The 24,275-nt window shown below is 37.6% G+C and overlaps 1 protein-coding gene across 2 annotated transcripts in view; it reads right to left on the bottom strand.

Moving 5' to 3' along the window:
* Positions 1-301: 301 nt before the first annotated feature.
* Ubr3 (Ubr3 ubiquitin ligase) overlaps positions 302-24,275 on the bottom strand; it is a 161,869-nt gene continuing 137,895 nt past the window's right edge. For both annotated transcript variants that reach the window (XM_083120461.1, XM_083120462.1), the window contains exons 25-29: positions 22,991-23,197; positions 21,297-21,907; positions 4,864-4,995; positions 4,314-4,453; positions 302-2,050 (exon numbers count right to left, since the gene is read on the bottom strand). In XM_083120461.1, the coding sequence (XP_082976587.1) occupies positions 1,933-2,050; positions 4,314-4,453; positions 4,864-4,995; positions 21,297-21,907; positions 22,991-23,197 (1,208 nt within the window). In that variant the 3' untranslated portion in view covers positions 302-1,932. The remainder of the gene's footprint in view (positions 2,051-4,313; positions 4,454-4,863; positions 4,996-21,296; positions 21,908-22,990; positions 23,198-24,275) is intronic.

The following is a 24,275-nucleotide window of genomic DNA, read 5'->3' as shown; positions in this document are numbered from 1 at the left end:
ATCTACCAGGTATGAACAAGCGTGAATAACCTTTTTCACCAACTTTCCATATCTCTACCCTCCTACGGAGCAGGTTCAGCCATCAAACATTATTAAGCTCTACCTAAATGTTTAAATGAAACTTCCCTGTGACCTCAGAGCCCAGGTAAAACGGGCTTACAACAATATATACAAGTTTCTGAATTTTGGGAAGTGGGGAACGGAAGACATATTAAAATATAACGAACTTTAGTGAGTAGCTGCAACAAATTTTTACCTTCAACATTCTCCAGCATTAAAATCTGAACCCAATAAAAAAACATTCTTTTTTAATTAGTTCCTTTAATGAGAAATGTACAACTGTCCACAATGCTTTGAATCTGTACACAATACATGTAAGTCTTACATAATTACAATTTTTAAGATGGAAGTAAGAGATTTTTCTGTTCTATAGGAGGCAAAAAATTGTAATGAATTGAAGAATAGTTCATCATAGCATGCAACATTCCAGCAGAAAGAAGTGTCTTGTCATAATTTAATGTGATATTTGCCCATTGTCAATCACATAAATCAAATATGTGCTGTCTGTAATATTATTGAGCATTTGGGGGGGAAGTGGGTAGATATGCCACAAAGGAAAAAATATCCATCCATCCTACCATATTTGGTATGTTTAAAATATATTTTTCATTACAGACTATTAGTTTATCTGCACTGAAGTTATTCTAAGATGACAATAAAAACCCAATTAAAAATATTACAAGCCTGTGCACTGCAAATATGTACAACAAAACCTGCTCAAAAACCTTACCATAATTACAAAATCACTGCAGAGCATTTCACAGAATTTTCAGCTTACACTTGCAGATGAAAGTATTTTCTCCCTTTTTTACATTGAAAACACCCTTAAATCTAAGATCGATCTCCTCCATGCAGTTCTATTATAAATAAAAAAAGGAAATACAATTTTTCTGACAATTAGGTACAAGTTCATGTGCTTTATTTTTTTTAGTGCTCTGTGACTGTTCGACTGCACTCTATATTATGCAATACAACACGATCCAAGGTAACAAAGAATTTTTGGCATAACCAAGATTAGTTAGTTGACTCAGACCTGCACACAAGCCATAAGCCAGTTATGTAACACAAAAATACATACCATATGAACAAATATTAATAAAATACTACCCTCTTTCTTTTCAGATCATCATATAATGAACACCACCTCGCTGAACTGGTAGCAAAGAAACGTGACACAAGGGAGTGACACTCAGTCTTGAAATGAGCAACAAAAGTAGCGGCTGTCCATTTCCTACCTTTACACCTCCACACTACGGCCACTGTACAAATCACAATACCTGTGCTGGTGAATATGTACAAACTAGATTCATACATAGGAACAAACAAAGTGGATTGGAAAAGGGGACAGGGGGAGGGGCATTTTTGAAAGTCCTTGATGTATTGTGATGTTTGTAGAGGGTCTGCAGATAGTTTGAGTACGCAAGAAACTATGCTTCAGCCCCTACATGTATCACAGTGTGTCAGACTTATCATCTCCACGAGAGTCGTGGACTAACACGTTACTTTTTGTTTTTGTTTTTTTGCTACTACCAGAAAAACATGCTTAACAGTATACCCACCCATTATTATTGTAATGAACATACGTTATTTTCTTTTTAAATATGCAAGACTTGTCAACATAGAATTGAATATGAGCTATAATATTTTGGCTTTTAGATTAAACTTAATTTCACCTTTCCCCCTTTATTTTTGCAACAAAGCCAGGTAACTGATTTTTTTACTGAATCTGCAAATAATGAGCTAAATATACAGGCCCAGCCCACACACTGTATGCATGTTCTCTTGAGTAATACAATGTTAGCCGAAAGTGAATATATATATATGTATCTATTGTTTCTTATCATTTGTAGTCCACAATGAATTTAAGCCATCTCACAATGAGTCACGATGCCAGATCCACTTCTTATTTGTATGATCAAATCTGTGAGCCAACCACTGCTGCTCCAGAAGCTGGTAACGGCCTGGACTTAGATACAGAGGTTTTCCACGCCTGAAAATATTATATACAATATAAGAAGTGCATGAAAACAACAAGATTTGGAAAAAAGAAAATGAAATAGTCGAAAGAATCTAGTTTTGATACCCTTTTATGCAGAATTAACATGAAAAAAGGAAAAAAGTAATATTTATCTGATAGGTACAAGTTCATGTCCTACGTGTATCCAGGATTGTGAATTGCACTAGAATTAAGCAATACATGATCCTTGCTAAGGTATTAAATAAAGCTTGTGAACAGTTAACATTATGCCTTGTGCTTGAAAATAAATTTTATTTACTATTATAAGAAAAAATCACTAGGGCTGATCAGATTCTGATGTCAATGTATCATATTAACAGATATCAGTGATATCAGAAAGTGGATTCTATTTTATTCACCAAAACTGGTCGATACTTTTCCAGCATTTTGGTCTTTTGCAGGTGCCACAAAAATGGCACAACACTTTGGGGGAGTCTAATTATCCTCGAAATTGTGCAAAATTCCAAGTTTCCATTCATTTCTCACCAATATTGTATGAAAAACTTTATTTTGTAATTTCAGAGGAATGGATTTATATGTACCACAAAAGTAATAGATATGTAAATATATATTTAGTTATTTAAATCAAAGTATGGTATTAAATATAGCACTGCAATTGTAAAAAAAATAGCGATTTTCATTGAGCAAGAAGCTCAAGAGGCAAAATAAAAAGCATTAGGCTTAATGACATTCATTAAAATGCAGATTCAAACACAAAATGACCTGTATCTTTTGGTACCAAAACAATGGATTACCAAACTTTCTTTTTAGTGCTGAAACATGACTCTCTCCTCTTGTCCCTAAAGTCAGATTTATAGTAACTAAACCTGCATTCAATATTGCATGAAGTAATGGAAGTATATTTAAAATATGCAATGTATTTCATCAAGATTCAAAATAAGTAGAAAGTACAAAACAAACAGAATACAGACGAATTGAATGCTGTTTCTGCCTCACGCCTCACTCATCTCAAATTACACCAGTGTTGACAACTACCAAATATTACACAATATTTATCATGGGTTTCCTTTCTATACAAAGAAATTCAATAAACTGATGGTTTTTCGATAAAACTTAAGTAAAAAAAACAACGAAACTCTCTTCTGGGACCTGCAAATAGCAAAAACATTAAGTCCTAAATGCTATCAAACTTGAAATATTATTTTTATTAATATGATATATTATTAAAAAAAAAAGAACTGGCGCATTCTATTTCTCTGGTAATGACCTATTATTCCAAAGCCTAATATAATTTTAAACTTCAGGTCAGTTCTTTTGCTCTACTGTGAACAATAATTTTTACGAGGTTGGTATCAGTTTTCTGTTAAGTTTCGGAACATATTCAATTTGTGTGTGAAGAACGCATGGTTGAAGCGAGTGTTCTCTTTGTTTGGTGTGTTGCGAATTTACCAAAACAAACATGGGTAATTCAAATTGTGTGTACAGGAAGCTATAAGTAATAACAAGTATTTTATTATATGATTTTTATATCAATAACGTGACCAAGAATTTTGAATTTTGAAATAAGCATGATGTTGACAGAGGAGTTGTTATTTAAAATGCCCTTTCTTTCCTAGAAAAACTAAGGCAATGGGCTGTATAATTTATTAACCCCCACCCCTTCCCTTTTTGGAGTACTGCATAGCTTGTCCTCTTCTTAAGACTACGCTTTGCCACTGGTCGACATCCATCTGAAATCTCTGTATTCTAGTAAAATCCATAAACATGGCCACCTTTGTATGTTGACATGCTGGAAAAACTAGTTATATATGAAATAGATCACAATGCACAGATGTAGATTCTATCTTGGCTGACAATGTCACCAAAATCAACACGATATCAAAATATTTTCCACATGCAGTGGATATTTTTTTACACGTGCAAAGGATTAACTCTATCTAAAAGGTTTATGCTTAAAAATACAGTGAAATCTCAATTTTACATTTCTTAGGGAAACAAGCTGATAAAACTTAAAATGTGGGAATATGTAAATTCAGGGTACCACTGCATACAACATATTTGCAGTTTCTTTTAACAAACTTAGTTGCATTGAAAAGGTACAGTACAAACAGAAGCTGGACATCCAAAACAGTTGTAATATATTTTTTCTCTCTCTCTCAACTCTGTGGCAAAAAATGTTTTTAGGAGCAGCCTGCTCTCACATAGTAGACATGTAAATATTGCTAATATTCTACATTTTCCCTTACTACATCCAACTTATAAATGATACACTTACTTCAGTTCCCGATCTTCCTCTCCAAAGCTATCTAAGTAAACAGATCCCCATAAACATGCTCGTTTTCCTCGAATTACCACTATATAGGACGATGTTACCACTAAATACATGGCTGTTCCTGCTCCACAATCAATTGAGTGCTGAAGAACAAAAATAACATGAGATAATTAGGTAGGTGTATTATGTCAAAAATGAATAAACAATTTTCTTTGCATGTAAGCAACAAGAGTGGTTCCTTGAAATTCATTCAATAATGAATAATAATGTTCACAAATAACATGTTTTATATTTCATTTAATTAGTTGCTCCTAATGAAGTAAATTGATTGTTGCACTTAAAACTTCAAAATAGTAATATCACACATATTATGTAAACAAGCACTATGTTTCTTATATTGCTAAAATTTTCTGTACATCCTTAGAATAATTTATTCACATGTTTTACTTATTTTGAAAAAAATAATATCAAATTAAAATACTATTTTATGGTGAATCAACAACTTACATTTTGAGATTGCTACCACAAACCTGAAAGTGAAAAAGCCACATACCTGAACTGCTTCACACGTATTCTGTTGTTTGCAGCAGTTTTCCTTGAAACAAACCATAGTACCACACAACAGGCATATGCTTGCCTCCTTAGGCACAGAGTGACACTGTGGACACTGGCGTCGATGGTAATACTGAAAATAAATGTGAATTAAAACAGTTTTTTTTTGCCATGCCTTTCCACAGATTCACATTAATAATTAGCAGAACTGGTGTTCAAAAGTTAAACATAGTTATGCTAAGCGTTGACATGTAGGAAAGTAAATGTTACAATGGCACAAAATGTGGTAAGCACGAGCAGCAAGAGATTGCACATGCAACAACAAACAAAACAAGTAATGAACTAAAAATGGATATTGCAAAAATGATTGAAATCAGAACTGTGGGTACATGAAATGCAAACAACAATGACACATTATGAATATTATGAGGTTTTGTCAGCCCCTAAAGAATTTTTCAGCCTGCCTAAGTGGCGAGCAACAACTATTATTTATATATTTTTAAGATCTGTATATGCAACCTTATGCATTGGAGTGAAATAACATGCTACATGTGTTACTTGCATGTCACTCAGTTTGGGGTTGGGTTTTATTTAGACTGAGCAGTTTTCATAATTTATGATGTGTGCGACTTACACACTTTTATATAGATTAATTCATATGTTCAATAAATTAATCAAAAATACAAAACTTTTGTACTTAAATTTGAATTGTGCAGTTATTCAGGGTTGCTACGATTTTGTTTGTTATGAAATTCCTAACATTTCCAAGTTTGTTCCAGTCCAAAAATGAAATTTATTATCAAACCTTTCAATTACATCTATGAATTAGTATGAATATTCACTTCCACCACTTTTTTTTTTTAAAGCAAATTTCATTCTATGTGCACAAAAAACATGTGATAGTTCAAAGTCTAATGTAAAATTATAATTGGCATCACACGTGTCTGGTGATATAATCACTTATGTCTAGCCTTCAGGCTAAGCTAACAGAGGTACATTATTTCATCATAACACATCTCCACAATCTAAATACAACAGAAGACATTCATAAACAATATAATCTTCATAAGTAATACAAAATTGTTCACTTTCTAGAGGATTTGATATACAATTTCTTTATGCAACAAAAATTTCTCCAGATGCTGTGCACTTATAAATGTAAACAAAAAAAGCAGCATTTTCTATGACACTATATTTGCTTTCTGCACTATTCATGTAGTTACTACTATTATGCAGAATCAACAGATAACAGTCAGGCTAACAATCATTATGTAAAATTCTACTAGTGTTATAATCTTGCTAACAAAATTTATTTTCTTGTTACACCAAATGTAAATGTCAACAAGAGCTTTAAAATAATAGATAATAACCTCCTCTTCACCAAATTATGATCATATTGTCAACCTACTTTTGTTATCAATCAGTATAGCTGGACTACAACTTCTACTTTGATATTCTTTCCAACTATACCTACTATAAAAAGAGAAAATTTAATACATATATTATCTACGAGTCTATGTAGAACCGAAACTGGATGGAACCATAATTTTGTATAACTGAGAATGATAAGATGAGAAGAACATGTCTCTGAACTGAATCTTTTTGGGGAGTGGGATCACAAGAACCGAATCTCAAAAGTTGAAATTTTGCCACTTTTTCTATCGCAGACACCAAAATGCACATAAATTCCAGATGATCTGCAAAATTTCCTGTTTTCCAGATGCACAGCAACCCTGGTTATTGCTTGGAATTCACCTTCAACATGATGTAAAAGGACGGACCATGTTTTGATCATCTAGCACGTGACTGATAGTGTTCAAAAGAGTTGCTGCTTCCATGAACTAGGAATGTAGCATTAGGTCCACTCAATTTTTTAGTGTGCTTTATCCACACTTTAACTTATTACTTGTGAATTTGGTGCCTGCCACTTGTCCCTTCTGTGTAAATGTCTCTAACAGTCATGCACACACCTCATATCAATGTGTCACGTTTGCCATGAGGTTGTTCAAGATGTCTGCAGGTGCTAGGTCCTACACCTAATGAAGTGTGGAGGTCCAGAATTGTCCTTGGTAGAGGCTGATCACTAGATCCCAGATATTGGCCTGAATGTCTAATTTGACATATGCTTTCAGCACAGAACTATATTTCTGGGTAATTCAATCATTACATATAAATTCCATAGTGCCTATAATTGAACACTTTGACTGTTAGTGCCTACTTTGTTATTAGTGCTTGTAAATGACTAAAATGTTTCAAAAGGGGGAGGAAATAATACTTCCAACAGCAAAACGGGTGTTTTTTGCCTTTGTAGTTTAGTTTCCCCACAGGTGAATTCAAGTAGTAAGAAGGTGTCTCCTCCCCTCCTTTTGGTAACTGCAACTAAGCAATAAATATTCAATAAACAAGAGAATAAAAAGCAATTGCCCCCTTAACATAATTTTCAATGTGGCACCTAAAAAGAAGTTAATCCAAGCCCATCTGTCACTATTTTTGCTTCTGGCCCTGTGATTGAGTGCATAGAATGGTCAACAGTCAGTTTCGATACCAAGATTCCAGGTTCGAATCCTGACTGTTCCTTTAAGAAAGCCTCCATCATTATGAATGCAGAGCCACTGTTCTTATACAGTTACTGTTCAATTATTTGAGGATTGAACAGATAATTTTTCTGTTTTGAAAATGATTCAATGCTGTATAGATATTATTTCCATTCAAATTAAAAAAAAAAAATACATAATACTCACCCTACATTAAGAAATTACAGCTGTTAGTATTATGGAAGTTACAGCTGTTAGTATTATGGAAGTCTTACATTTTGGATGAGAATTTTAATTTGAGGCAATTTATTATACTTAATATTTTAAGTGAATGCCTATTATATGCCTTTTTATTTTTAGTGGATATTTTTCCACTTTGGTGCCTTTTTGGGCAAATTTTAGTGCTCTGACATCGGGGCTCTACTGATCATACATGAGTTCTACCAAATTTCCATCTAGAGATATTTTTATCTTCACTTTTGAGAAAACCTTCTATACGGTGTGTGCTGCGAGGATGTACATTATCATCCATGAATATGAACTCTAGGCCTCCTGCACTTCTGAAATGTTTCACATGAGGTTCTAATACCTTGCCCTTTTACCTGGAAAAGTTTAGCTCAATACATCCATTGATGGCTGCTCACACCACCAAACTGGTCACTTGCCATAATGTTCATGGGATGGGTCTATCCCATAACAATGTGCGGGACAAATCTGTTTACAAACTAAATCTGGACTCAGGATCAAGTGGCGATGCTCCTAATTACTGTAAATGGGCCTAACATTTTTTTTTAGGCTTGATCCGGGCATGCAATGATGGGTTTCTGGCACTTTAATGCAAGATACTGGTCTCTTTAAGAGGTGGTATTAAAACCATGGAGATGATGCTTCATGGCACATAGAAAGCCATGGAGACTTTGGCTCGTGTCTGCCCTGCTTTCACTGGTCTCATTATTCTACCTTGCAACAGAAAAACTAAATTGCACATTTGCATCATATGCACACTACTGTCTGCTCACCACCAACAAAGAATAGAGTCTTGCTCATGATGAGAGCAAGATAAGGACTGAGGCACTCAGGTGGTCTGATGCAATGTACTTCTTGCCCTTTGCAACATTTGACTATTTGATGTCCTCTGACTGTGCACAATGAGTAGTTGGAAATGTCTTGTTGCCTTACTAAATATTTATGCTGTATTCTTGCTTGTAAAAATTCCCTTTCTAAGTTTACCTGATTAAATTTAACTTTTGGACACCAGTGTACACATGCACTCTGGATTCTAATTCTAAAAATTCTAAAATTAAACATTTGTACATGCCTAGTCATATCATAAATTATGTTACAAAGTTTAGACAGGGATGGCAACACAGGTTGGCAAGGTAACCCTGCAATGTTGGATCAAACAATAACCAGTATCATTGTGTGTTTGGCTGTGGTAGCAGAAAGGTGAATTTCACTGCGAGTCGAATGGAGGGGGGGTGTATACGAGAACCGTGTGGCAGTAATCACACTGCACAAAGTTGGCAAATCACCATTGGACATTTTCAACACCCTGAAAAAGCTGAATATCAGCAGGATGTTCGTGCATCGGACCATCAACAGATACTGTGACAATTAAGGACCGCCCCAGGAAAGGTAGACCTCGCAGCATGAGGAGCTAGAAGCTTGTGAAAGCAGTGGCGGTGCGGATTCGACGAAATCCTGTCAGGAAACAAGCAGTGATGGCTTGAGAGCTGAACATTTCGAAAATGTCTATGTCACGTGTACTCCAAAGTGACCTAGGACTCCGTACTTATCGGCGAAGTACTGGTCACTTCCTCACTCCACAGCTTAAGGTCCAGAGGGAGCAGAAAACAAAAATACTACTTCAGCGTTACACAAATGGTGGCCACAGGAGGATCCTTTTCAAGGACGAAAAAATCTTCACGATTGAGGAGTCTTAACAATCGTCAAAACGACTGTGTTTATGCCTGACATCCCAGGAAGCTCGTGAAAACACGCCACGGATCCTCAGAGGCCATCATCCCGCCTCAGTGATGGTTTGGTGGGGGTTTCATAGGATGGCACAACTGACCTCCACTTCCGTGAACATGGTGTGAAAACATCTGCAAAAGTGTACCAAGTGACAGTGTTGGAGCCACTTGTGAAAACGTTACCCCGCACCATGTTCAACAATGAGCCGTGGAGCTTCCAGCACGACTCAGCACCGGCCTACAAGGCGAAGACCACACAGGAGTGGCTTCAGAGGAATGTGCCTGATTTCATTGCACTGGCTGATTGGCCCTCCAGCAGGTCCGATCTCAGCCAATTGGACTACAGGTTATGGCCCGTTTTGGAGGGCATGGTCTGTAGGAAGAGGCATCCAAGCCTTGCGAGTCTCAAGCATTCTCTTGTGAAGGCAGTGGCGGACTTTCCCCTCGAACGGTGCATGATGTGATCGATGACTGGCCTCCGAGACTTCGGGCCAGTGTGAAGGCCAGAGGTGGCCATTTTGAACAGTGATTGGTGCTCTGTATTGGCAAGACCTGTACCTTTGTAACATCCAAATATTAATACATTAGCTTGCTCACTGTGCCATGTAGTTCATTATTAACTTTGTAACAGAATTTTTTGATATGACTAGGTACAACCCAATCTACCTGAATTTTCTTTATTAGACATTATAAACATGTCTTTCAATCATAATTCCGCTGCCACAAAATTTTGGTGTTGAATGAATTAAAATTTGCATCATTGCCAGAATATTCAAATTGTATTGGTCAATATTCTGTACATTTCACAGGACACTCCAAAATTAACCAGAAATTCTAATCTGATATTTTCTAATACTAATTCTGATTAATACCTTAGTATTCACTCAATCTCAATGTAAAGACACATTGCATGAAGGCACATAGGGAACACTCAAATTCTGGTACATATGTATGATCAACATTGTAACATATCTATAGTCTAATGCTTATAACTAGTGAAAAGTATTTAAGATTTGCTAAATTAGAAGTTATTGGTATTGGCAGGAAAAGGTAGGTCACTGCAGGTCAGCAACAGAAATGGCTTCCATAACTGTGTCAGAAGGTGGTCGACATGGAATGCTTACATTGAAGCAATGTAACTGGTGTTTCCTCTGCCAATAAAGCCTGGTACGAAGTGTTGCCACTAGTTTTTATCCAGCCCTTGAACATTACAGAGAAACCCCGATTTTACGTTCCTGCATTATACGTTTTTCCCCCTTCATACGTTCATCCAGTCAGGCCCCGGCAAAAGGCCTTGTTAAGTTATACGACGTTCACCCCGATCTTACGTTCGCTCTAACTCCCGTTTCCCATGTTATATGTGGGAAACCTGTTCTGTTGACCATGTGACTTCTCCCTCCTTTTCCTTGCTTTCACAGTTGTTTCATTCACCACGTGACCTTGAACTTCCAGATGTTAGGCTTTCCTACGAGAGGAGGGAGGGAAGAGGCATGGTTCAGTGGAGGGGGGAGGCAAGGCACAACTTGCATTTGTCCCACCTTTCTTGACTGACACAAAGGGGAAACGGCACTTCTTACATTCCCCGTAAAGATACAATGGGTCAATTCTTCTACCTCAGGATCACACAACAAGCATACTGTTCCCAAACCGATTCTTGCTAAATGGTGCTTTCCTTAGAATTTGAAAAAAATGGAAGTTCGCCCTCCCTCTCCGAGTGGAAAATTAACAACAGGACTCTGATCACAATTCGCTTCTTTTCCCCCACAAATTTACGGAATCATTCTAGTTGACGGGAATGAAAAAGAAAAGCGAGAAGGAGGTTTGTTTGTGAAAACTTTTCCTTTCTTCTTGTGTGCAGCATTGGAATGGAAAATAAATAATTGAAGGGTTTGCCAACCTCCGCTTCCGCTATCCGATACTCAATAAGAACTGCACTTCTTCTTTAATAGGAAGTATTTTAGATTTTTAAGGAAATACGATTGGATCTAGTCTATATTTCACTGTGAATTATTTTTAATCCAAAGTTCTTTCACAAATGCCATGCTTTTTGGTTATCAGAATGAAGCTGAAAATGAATAAGCTAAAGTGATTATTTTTTCTATGGGCAGACGAGCGATTTTTTACTCACCGACGGAAAATTATTAATGTCAAATCAATTGTTTTGAGGATGGGGAGGGGTGGGGGGGGGCAACGTTCAGACACATGTATTATTCTGCGTGGGACAGAGAACGGTTTCTTGCATGCAGATTATGTGACTCGCGTGTTGTACAGTGACTGAGTCGGGAAAAATGAGTGGATAAACAAGGGGTGTGGCAATATTCTCTGGGAACAGTAAAATTTAGGGCACATCTGAATACCATTAAAATGCTTATTTGGGTGAAAAGACCTTATATTTATTTACTTTTTCTCATTTGCTGGGGAGCCGTGGTCGCCTAGTCGGTAGGGCATCATCCAACTGCAACAATGGAAACCCAGCTTCGATTCCCGGGGTGGGTGATCTAAGATGCCTCATAAAGCAGCTCTGGAGTTCACCTAGCCTCAAATAAATGGGTACCTTGGGATACAGCGCCTTGAATAACGTAGTGTGGAAAACGGCACAGTTCTGCGTGCTCTGGCTGGTTCCACTCGAAAATGATCTGCTAGAGGCGCTGGTGTTGAACCCGGTGCTTGGTATTCGTCTGCTTATAATGGAAGTAAATGGAGTTTTCGCTGCAACGTCTGATTCTTTTACATGAAGCATTTCTATGAATGTGACAGTGGTCGCGAAGATATTAACGAGCATTCTAGACAGTCAACCACGTCCTGTTATCGTCATACTTTCATTAATAATACGGGAGAAAAAATATGCGTGGAATGCTCTTGGCAACTAAATTTTTGTGTATGAATTAGGTTCATTATTATTATCATCATTTCTTTTAAAGATATACACACTGAAGCATTTGTATTTTGGATATTTACTGTCTCTTTTCTTCCGCTTTAAACTAATCGCGGCGATGATGATAATGATGATTTCATGAAACGACAAGGGGAACCCCACAAAACTTTCTTAGTGCCATCGACATGAGTGTAAGGAAACTTTCAAACCAATGGGACAAGCGACATGGGATGTTCACACTGTCACACTAGTGACACACACTTTCAGACTGTAAAATAGCATTCATTGCACATGAGGGTCCAAACAGCAAACAACATGTTCATGGAAGGGTGCTCAGACCGAAGCGACGTGCTACAGGGGGAGTTCCCAACTAAGTGACAAGCGACATGGTGCCTTCAGTCTATTGGCAAGCGTTCGCTGCTAATTGTGCGAATAACAGATGGGCGACACGAAAAACTGCACATTACAACAGATCTAGGCAACACGATAAGCCACACGTGTCGCTTTGTCGCATGTGCGTCGCTCAAATTGGACCATTTTCTCAATAGCTTGCAACATGTTGCCGTGGTTTGTTGTTCGCGCATGCGCGATGCAACGAGTGTCTTGCTTTAGGGAGATTGCGCACCAAAGCGACAAGGGGCACGCGACACTTATCGCTTGAGGATTTCACCAACCGAACGCTGGCCTGTGTTTCCCGTCATGCCGCTACGATGTGAAATGTTGCTCTTGATTGGCTCCTTTCCAAGCAACATATGTCTCTTCGGTGTGAAAATTGCCTTGGACCGAAGGACATGTGTTGCTTTGGTGTAAAATCTCCTTGAGGAAACGGTGCAGTCAGAGCTTGTGTCCCTACGGTTCGAAAGACTGCATTGGTTACGGACTGCTCGCTTCCAAGCGACACTTGTGGTTTGTCGCCTCGGCATGAAATATCTCTCAGGATACTATTTATATTCTAACAACATAGAAAAATAAAACTCTAGTACACAATCCAACACCTGACGTTCGGAATCACTTTGCAATGTTTCTTCTTGTGTTACGCATGCTATTTATTTATTAATTTTATTTTACTTTTCTTTCCAAATTAATGTCATTTCGTGACTGCAAATCACTCCACAAATATAACTGTTTCCATCAATTCACGTACCGCCTTTCAAGACAAACAAATCTACATAATATATTCCAAAAACTAACAAAGCCGCATTACTTTCATAAGAAAATTAGCACCGACATTGATCGCACTGCCATCTATGTTTGTCATCCGTCTGGGGAACCAGTTTCTTGGGTCGTTTTCAACACTACGTTATTCAAGGTGCTGTACTTGGGACAACCCTGGAGGGTAAGGGCTAGTGTTGGGCGATATATCGTTGAAAAAATATCATGCAGGCGATATCAACTAGACGATATATCATCATGATATTTTGGCGATATATATATATGTCATATCGGCGATATAACGTCACGATATTTCGCAATATATCATCACGATATTTTAGCGATATATATATATATCGTGTCAGCAATATATTGTCACGATATTTTAGCGATATATATATCATGTCAGCAATATATTCACAATATTTTAGTGATATATATTGCGTCAGCAATATATCATCACGATATTTGACGATATATTGCTGATATCAGGATATGGAATAATATCAAATCGTATCATCCTGACAATATTTTCTTGACGATATATCATGATATCAAATTTCCGATATCATCCATCCTTAGTAAAGACTACCCAACCATGGTGCAAATATCAGGAAATATTAGGATAAGGAAAAATATCAAATCGTATCGTCCTGACGATATTTTCTTGACGATATATCATGATATCAAATGTGCAATATCATCCATCCTTAGTAAAGGGTACCCAACCATGGTGTAAATCACATCACCTACAAATTGGCTGATATCGAAGAATAGGGGGATAAAGGCAGCCAGAGCGTGGTGCTGATCACATCATCTCCCCCATGTTCCCACCATGAGCTCATTAAGGCGAAGAGGGACAATTACGCATCAGGCATGCATTTATTGCAATATCGTCGAAATGAGCAATGCTACTAAAAAGATCTCCGCCAGAAATGAAGAGTATGAATTTCTCCCCATGTGGCAAGTGGAAGCGGTTTCCTAAGTTGATTATTAAACCTTATACAATTTTTGAAAATTGATTGATTGATTGATTTAGTTTATTTTACTTCGCGTTTTGTGCCTCTTGGCTAATTTGCGAAGATGGGGATGAGTGATGAAATCGATGAATGGACATTCACAAACAACCAAGCCCGACCGGGATTCGAACCCGGAACCCTTGGCGTCGCAGCACGATGTGCTAACCACTCGGCCACAGGGTCGGGCACAATTTTTGAAAAATATGATGAATTAGTATTTACCGAAACCCATGTATTCCTTATGGGACATCAACTTCAAGTTACGGCTCATCAAATGGGAGTTTCGACTTTTCCTACTACTATGACATGGTTCAACGTGTCCTTTTTCCGTCCATGTACTTTTCTACGTCATCGGATGTTTGATATTCCCGAGAGAACAAATAAAATAATGGTCCCATAAGCCTAGTGCATTTCTCCTTGCCTCCTACGGCCATCCTGGCAGTGTTGCCAAACCTGATGTGCATAATATAGCTAAATTTCACCATTAATATAGCTAAAGAGGACTTTCAAGGAGCTATATTAACGAAGGCTGCATAAAGTGCCTACTAGGGTAATTTTAGTTGTCAGAGGGGTGGGGGTGCTGCTTAGTTTTCAGCACCTAGATTTGGCGGCATCACCCATCTCAATAATCCAATGATGTTAATATAAAATCGAAAATAAAGGGTTCCCGGATAAAATTGTCATCTTCATCTTAGCCACAGCGCTATATATAAAAATACATGGGGAGGAAAGAAGAGGTGGGTGACACAGCCTATAGCTATACGAATATCACGTCACATGCAAAATGTACATTTATGGCAAAAGTTGATATTTATGGGCCGGAGCCAGTGGTGGCATCATAGTGGGGAAAGGGCAGGTGCCACAGTTCACAGTCAAACGAGTGCACGAAAGAGCCAGATCTGGCTCCAAAAGAGCGAAGTTGGCAACAGTGATCAGCAGCTGCCCCAGCAAGAAAGACCTAGGGGAAATTGTCTCTCCTCGCCTTAATCCGCCACTGGTGTGCACAATTCAGTCAGTTTCTCTCTTTTTTTCTTTAATGCCTATATTTGAGTCGGAAATGTTGCTTGTATGTCAGTAGCAGTGATCTTCCCCTTCTTTCTGCAACTTGACCAGGAATGACTGAGCACACTTCTGATATGACTTGTTCAACAACTGCATTTGCCCCGCTGCAGCACCTGTTTGTCTTCACTTCCCCTCCCTCCTGTTATTGCCCATCAGAGTGGTGTCTGCGGGTAGCGAGCAGCTGGCAGCCAGCGCCAGTGTTTTGTCTCGCGACTCCAGAGCAAATACTGACTCATCCATTGTAAATGGAAGAAAAATTGCATTGTTTTCAATCTCGGCTCAGAAGGTTGTTTGCTTTTGAAGATTACGAAACATGAGCACCAGACACAAAGCGAAGAGTTAAAAGACAAGCTAATTTTTTTTCTTGTTTTGCTTTCAGATTTAATCTTGAACATACAGAAGAGTGCAGGAAGGAAATGCACACAATGCTAATAATAATATATTTGATACTTTTCTTGGGAACCATTCACGTGCTGAAAATAAATCGCGAAATATTAAACGTGGAGAGGAAGACAAAAAAAAAGACTGTTATTTACGGGAAAACTACTGGTGGAAGGGGTGTTTGCCCTCTGCAACACTGCTAAATCCAATGTAAATAACAATCAGTGACATGCCAAGGAGAGGGTTCAGTATGGCGACACTAATGTGAAATTCGGTTGAAATAAGCTCATCAGAAAATAAAGGAACGTTCTGAATTTAATGGTACTTTGGATGAAAGAAAAGGTAAGGAAAAAGAAAGTAATAATTAAAATGTATTACTGGCCAAATAATGACATATATGGAGAGTGCAAATGCCTTAATGGAAGAAATCTTGTGCTGCTAACTACTAGTTTGGTGGTCATGAATGTGCTTTGTATAAAAGTTACGTTAGTCACGGAAAAAGCATATTTTGAAGTTTTTTTAGAAAAAGTAAAGAAGGAATTAGCGAAACCACATATAAAAGTTTAAATGCCATTTCCCACAATTTTTAATTTTGTAATGTAATATTCTGCATCACCGAGAAAAGCTGTGCTGTTCTGGCGGAATTCGAGCATGCACCTCCTGTCACACGGGAGTATCAGCGGTATTTTTTGGGCGAGGAATAAAAGACAACAACTTCCTGAGCGCTGCAAATATGTGACATAATTCTGATCTCACTTTCTACTATTACTGAATAAACAAGGTGGTTAAAGAGTAAAAGCTTTGTGATGCTAAACACAGTGAAGGGAGAGGTGGCATGGGTTAGTGACTTATTGTTTACACAAGAGGATATTTTCCTCTTGGTCCACGTAGCAACAGGTGACTCATTGAATAGGTATGATGTAATTTCCTCTTGATCAGTATAGCAACAGCTTTATGACCTACAACTAAGAAAGCCATTTCTTGAACCTGGATTCTACTGTGAATTATATGCGAGATATAATTTATTGTCACTTTTCCCCCTCAAAAACCAAGTTGCACATTATACACGAATAAATACGGTATATATCTGATGCTTTCTTTGGTTTCTAATTTATTAGTACTATTTCTGAGTTCTTGCTTTGAACATCCAAAGTAAGTTAATAGGTCATTTTGTAAAAAATGTCATATCTTTTACAATTTTAAGGTAATGTTTGAGAATGTTAGGTTCATTACTTCCTAGTAATAAAATAGTGCACACAAGTGGCTTTCTGTTATTCCTTACAGCCAATGTTTCTTCCTAGTTTCCAAAGATTCTCTCTCAGAATAAATTGAGACCTTTCATAAAATTTAACATGGAAATGTCTACCTTGTCTTGAGACACTTTTAGGAAACTAAGTAGAACTGTTGACCTGCACAGTGGCCATGCCCTAAGGTGCAAGCTTTGGGCTCTGGCTACGGGATGCATACAGGTTTGAGTCTTCCGGGGAAAGTGTAGCAACTTTTCCAGAGATTTTGGCCTGTGTATGGGACCAGTGGCCACCCACCATCGTGAGGAAATTGGAAGCTACAAAGAAGTAGTATAACCCGGTCACAAAAACTACGACGACGACAATGGAGGTTCATCGTGCTGACCACACGTCACCCCATAACTGGTCATTCTGGTGGGAGCGAAACCGGCAGTCGATGACTAGGCATTGTCCCTAGTGGGCTGTTATGCCATGGGTTATTATAAGCAGAACTCTCAGCAATAAGGACTAAAAAAATACGTAATAACCAGTAAGTATATATGCTTGGGAGACATTTAACTGATACCAATAGAACTTCTGAACAGTTCAATACCTAATGCTGCAACATTTTCAAGTTGCTCCAGCTTCAATTCAATCTGACATTCGTGTTGTGGTGAATCGGGACTTCATCCTGTTTGCCACATCCTTCTCTCACCACCCTGTGTGTGACAAGAATCACGCTGCCTGATTTACATTGTTTTCTTAATAAATTTGTCTGGCTCCCAGAAGCTTGCTCTCGTCTGACTATTGCTGCCACCTACAATTTTTCGGCCCAGACTTTTCCTTATTCTGTGAGTAGTCCCAGTAGTTCTCTGTAGTCCCTGCAGTGCCTTCAATCATGCTACGTTGGGTCATACAACAGGCAACCTTCGAGACGCGTCACCTGCACGAGACATGGGCATGGCACAGATAAGTTCCCCGAACAGCTGGGATAGTAACGGGAAGGATAGCACAACTTCGCAATAAAATCAAGGTGGGCCAGTCAAATCAATACAGTTAAACCCCGAATTAATGTTTTTCAGTGGCCTGTAAATAAAAAACTTAAAATGTGGGAAACTTAAAAAGCAGGAATGCATAAGGGAGGGTTGAAACTCAAGTGTCAGTACGGAAGGACTACACAATCTACTTTTTAGGGGGTATATTGTGTAAAAAATTATTTAACAACGGGAAAAGTATGATAATGAATTTCTAAGGAAAAAAAGCAAGACGTGCTGTGAAAGTTAATGATGGATTAACGGGACCCACTTTCGAGGGTAGGGATGACTGCTTTTAACTGCCGCCTATTAGGTTCAGTTTATGCATCTGATTGTGTGAAATCTCCATGTACTCTGTAAACTGGTAATTAGTTGCTATTTTTAGAAGTCAGGGTAATTGGAGGGGAGGGAGGTGATCATTTATAGCTGGGTGCCAATCATCTTTATATACTGTAATCAAAGTGTCCTCAAGACGTGCAGAATGGTTGAGATTCCACTTTGGGCTGCATATGTATCCAGTCCCGATCAGCCCAACAGCATGAAGTGAACAAAACAAGTTTTGTCAAACTTACGCATGTTTAGACGTTATAATAAATTATTATCAGTGAAGCGTGCAGGATTTTCAAAAGGGGGGGATGGGATTATGTATACTTTTTATAGTAGTCAGTCCTCACTTTGCCATCTTTTCCTGCCTTTGACGTTTTTTTTCTTTTTTTTAGAAATACTGGCCAGAGGCTTATGAGCCCCATCAACTCTCTTTGGGCAAGTCACCGATTGTTATTTGCATTCATGTTAATCGACAATTTACTATTGTATTTAGAAGTCTTGCGGAGGGCAAACACCCCTTCCACCAATAGTTTTCCCATAAATAACGTGTTTTCTTTTTTTATTATTTCTTTTTTTGTCTTCCTGTCAACCTTTAATATTGCATGATCTATTTTCAGCAGGTGACTAGTTCTGATAATAAGCGGCGATATTATTCTTAGCATCATGTGCATTTCCTTCCTGAACTGCTCTGTTTGTTCAAGGTGTTTATCAGATGGAAGAACAAGAAAAAAAAATAGGTTGTCTTTTTCTTTACTCCTCGATTTGTATCTGGTGCTGGTGTCTCCCCTATCGAAGCAAAACAACCTTCCGAGGTAATATTCAAAACAATACAATTTTTCTTTCCTTTAAAGTGGATGAATTATAGCTCTGGTCGAGACAAAACATTGGTGCCTGTTGCCAGCTGTCTGTTGCTTGCAGACACCCCTCCGACCGGTTTGTAATGGGAGAAAGGGGAAGGGGGAGACAAACAGGTGGTGGAGCGGCGCCAATGCAGTTGAACAAGTCTTATCAGAAGTGTGCTCATTCCAGGCAAAGTCGCAGAAAGAAAGAGGGGGGGGGGAGAAGGATCACTGATTAGATGCTCTAGAAGGTAGTTTCCCATGCACTTTGCACCATGCTGCGACACATATTATATATATGTTGAATGTGGGAGATGTTGTGATCAGCACCATGGTCTGGCCGCCTTTACCCCACATATTCTTCGATTTTTGCCAATTTGAAGATGATATGATCAGGACCATGCTTGGGCAGCACCCTTGCTCTTTTGGTCCAAGTATGCATTTTAATGGCATTTAGATGTGCACCAAATTTGGCTGCTCTCAGAAAATATTGCCACACCTCTAATTTATTCACTCATTTTTCCTGGCCCCATCACTTTACAACATACGAGTCACGCAATATGCATAGAGAAAATATTCTCTGCCTCACGTAGAAGAATCATTTATCCCAACTTTGAACCCCCCTCCCACAATTGATTTTACATGAATATTTTTCCATCAGTGAGTAAAATATCACCCTATCTGCCCATAGAACAAATGATTACTTATACTTGTGCATTTTCAGCTTCACCTGATAACCAAATGATATAGCGTCCGTGAAGAAACTTCAGATTAAAAATAATCGAACTAGATCCAATCATATTTCCTTAGGAATCTAAGTTAATTTCCACTGAAGAAAAAGTGGTTATCCGGTATGGTAAATCCTTAATTTTTTCCATTTTCAAAATTGAGAACAACAGGAAAGGAAAAGTTTTTAAAAACAAGTCCCCTTTTTTTTCGTTCCTGTCAACTAGGAAGGATTCCGTAAATGTGTGGGCAAAGAAGCAAATGGTGATCGAGTCCCGTTGTCAATTTTCCACTTGTATTTTTGTGGAGGGGAAGGGCGAACAAAGACACCTCAGTCACACACATTGTGTCCAAACTCTAGGGAAGGCAGCATTTAGAGAGAATCGGTTTGGCAACAGTGTGCTTGCTTGTTGTTTGAACCTGCAGAAGGATTGGTCCATTCCATCTTCACGGACAATGCAAGTGCCATTTTCCCTTCCTGTACCTCAAGGGAGGTATGACAAATGCAACTTGTGCACCTCCTCCCGGGAATCATGCCTCTTTTCTCCCTCTTCTAGCACAAAAACCTAACTTCTGGAAGTTCAAGGTCTGGTTTGTTAAGTAATAAAAAGAAAAAAAGAAAAAAATACCAAAAGGTTTAAAAATCTTAATTTTTGTTGCAAACTAAGTAATTCAAGAAATTGGTTGGCCCTCTTAATTTTTGAGTTTGTGTAGATCCTATGACTATTCTGGATAGATATATAATTATATGAAAATTGGGTTTCTATTCGCAGCATCATTTTTGCATAACTAGTCGGGAGAGGCACTAGACGATGCCAAGAGACACTCCCAACCAGTTATCACAATATGCTACTTGCTGGCTGGATATAAAGGGCTAAGAGTTATATCCTCTGGATTTTTTTTTAGTTCTGTAGAATAGTGATTAGTGGAGGAAGTCCATCCACCCTATTTGCAGCTTCCTGGATATTTCCTTACTGCGAATATTAGAATGCCCGAATAAGAATATTACTCTCCAATAATTCAAATTTCAAGTGTCAAGTTAATATGTCATTCAAGGTGTGGAGATATTTTGGGTTCTTTATTTCTAGTTTTGGAATTATAATTAGGTACTTCCACTAAGAACTACTACTGGAGTGTAGCATCTGAGCCTATATAAACATATACACACACACACAAACACACACACACACACACACAAAAGCACGCATGTGCATAGAGGCAGGCAGGAAGGCAGAATACACAACTAAATTTAATGCATGCAATGATTCTATACCAAATGAGTTTACCTGGAAAATCTTATCGTACAAGTCTGGTAATCGAAGTAGTCTTGGCTGCTGCCACCTGATGTGCTGATCTACGAGATTCCTAGCTGCTACTTGACTCCTATTCACAAACACTACAAATTCTTCACACCAATTTTTCACTATTACATCCGGTTGTTCCATCCAATTCAACGCCACGGCTGCATTGAACTTTTGCCAATCCATTCCTTCGGTCACCAACTCTAGGTAATACACCAAACGCACGAACTCACTTTGTTCGGTCCGTATTTCAGGCAGCTCCTCCTTGTACAAGTGATGCCTCAAAAGAGCTGCTATCCTGAGGAAAGGCAAGCAAAGCTGCTGAATCTCAGTCTCCATGTCACGCTTGTTCTGATGCTGCATTCTCCGTTCTACGTCAAGATCCCCATAGTCCCCATCCTCCAGATACAGTTGACTGTGCTCCAGGAGTTCCACAACTGTTCCTAAAGTGCTCTCGAGCGTAGTGAAGTTTTTCATTTGCTGACTCTGCTCTCTCCAGAAGACCCGCCTCTCTTCAGGCATCTTGCAACTTATCTGCGCAACCACTTGGAAATACAGCAAGTTGTAGAGCACCTTTATGACACATGTGAAGTATGCTAAAATTAAACATGAATGAATATATGTAATTAGTTTGTATTAAAAATCATATTCGAAAAGTAATATGATTATATTAAAATAAGCACTGCATTTACTCTTACAAGAGTGAAGTTTTGATTACACAGAGTTTGGTGTATCGGCGTTGCGAATTTGGATGTTTTCTGCAGAAACACAAAACTCTAAGGAATCATTACTAAAACCACGTTTACTGCATCCATCATGAAGAATGATGTTTATTAAACTTCTATTTGGTAGAGGCAGTACCGTATTTCATGCCTATTTGGTTGGGAATGGGATTATTTGCAGTGGTTTGCATTTAAATGTGCATTGTAATAAACTGGATTGTCTTTTATAGAAATAATAATATAGCGGATACAAAATTGTTTACATTGTTCCAAACTATAGCATAAAACAACATGAGATTTTATGTGTTCCTCATGATTTTAAGGTGCATCTTAGTCTACAAAAGTTTTTACAAAAATGCAAATGATATCTTAAAGAAAAATAAATGTGTAATAATTTAGTTTTAAATCACTACTTTCTTATTTCTTTTATATTAGATATCATTAATTTTATTTTTAATATCAATACTTTTTTTACTGCCAATTATTTCAACTGTATAAGAATGAAGCACAACATAACAGTTCTTGTGTATTATGTATATTTATGTATATTGCATGTCAATGTGATTCATTTGGTGGACAACTTTTGTCAGCAGAAAAAAAATATTTATATTGAAAAACAAATTTTCTTCTGTGCAGATTTCACACACTCAAGACATGCGTCTAAAATTATGTTACAATGTCATTCATAATACAGTGAAATCTCGATTTTACGTTTTTCAGAGGAACAAAAACTTCAAATGCAGGAAAATGTAAAATCGAGGAAAATTTTATAATGTTTTGCTGTGTTGGGACCACGAAGACTGAATGTATAATGCGAGGAAAATGTAAAATAAGGGAACATAAAATCGGGGTTCCACTGTAGTATGTTTCTGACTTCTGTGTATAAAACAGTAAGAAATAAACATTATATACTATTTTCAAAAAATAAATTAGTAATTCAAAAGATAAAATGCATACTTTGCTCCAGAGTGAGAGGCATCAGCAGCACGAACTGTGTGAGGAGCGCAGCCGGATCCCTGAGCAGAAAGGGGACATCTCTCTCGTATGGTGTTAATGCCATGGTGCCTCCTTCTCCTCTGACACCTGCCACCTGCTGCCACACTTGCCACGCTGGCCAATGTGTTAACATTCTAGCATGCATTGCCAGCACATGTAACAAAGGAACTGAAAGAGGGGCAGAAACGTTAATGGAACAAGATTACAATCTACAAAGTAATAATTAATTGCCTGAAAGAATTGTACAATGTCCACTTAGAAGTAATACACTACTTGCTTTAAAGATAATTGTGTTTTCTCTTTTAGGTGCACACCAAATGGCAAAGGTCACCTCCAATAATCATTATAATCAATGTGTATTCTCAAGATAATCTGAAGTCACTCTAAATTGTAATGTGGAAGATACTCAAACTATTGTGCAAGTTTTGAATAATTCCAAGTTTTTCTGATAAACATTACCATTTACATATTATTTTACCTTTTCAGACTCTTTTATACAATCTGTAACAAAAATGTTAATAAAGTAAGATCATAAACAGGATTCCAACACTAAAGATACCAATTTGCATAATGTATGCATAAAATATAACTGAAAAGAATTTCAGAAAGATATTATGCTATGTATATAGTATTAGTAAGGTCATGTATTACTATGTTTTTTGTTCCCTGAAACCTAAATTATAAGAACAGATCTTTTTTAATATTATATTTTTGGCAATTCTGATAAAGTATTATCTGATGATAATAACCTACTGATCCAATATAAAACTGCAAATGTTCCATGTAAATGCTGGTTAATTAACCTTTTGTTATTAATGTATGCAACCAGATGACTACAATAGGTTTTGTCCTGGAAAATTAAACTGCATATTTACAAAACAATCACAGAAAAATTATATCTTTTTAGTTTTACTAACGAGAGTAACGAGAAAGGAAGGAAGATATCACTACCTCACTTTTCATTCAACTTCTGTGTCAATAGTTTCATTTTACCTGTCATCATGTAAATGCTCCTTAGTTTTAAATTTCTTCTTTTTAAAATATAGAATTCTAGAATACCTTGTATTTGACATTCAGTTCTGCTATCAACTTCCATAGTAATAGGTGCACATGTGTAAAACAACAGTGTATATGCAACATATGGAGTTGCAAAAAAGAATTTCCTTTTCTTTTAATAAAAATGGAAATTTTGGCTTTTTCTGCATTTGCAGCTAACCTATTTCACTTGCAGTGTCAGTTGAGAGTT

Source organism: Lepisma saccharinum, chromosome 4, assembly GCF_977018435.1.
Source record: "Lepisma saccharinum chromosome 4, izLepSacc3.1, whole genome shotgun sequence".
NCBI classification, from domain to species: domain Eukaryota; kingdom Metazoa; phylum Arthropoda; class Insecta; order Zygentoma; family Lepismatidae; genus Lepisma; species Lepisma saccharinum.
Note: the sequence above shows the minus strand (reverse complement) of the source record. Positions and strands in the feature narration are given on the sequence as shown.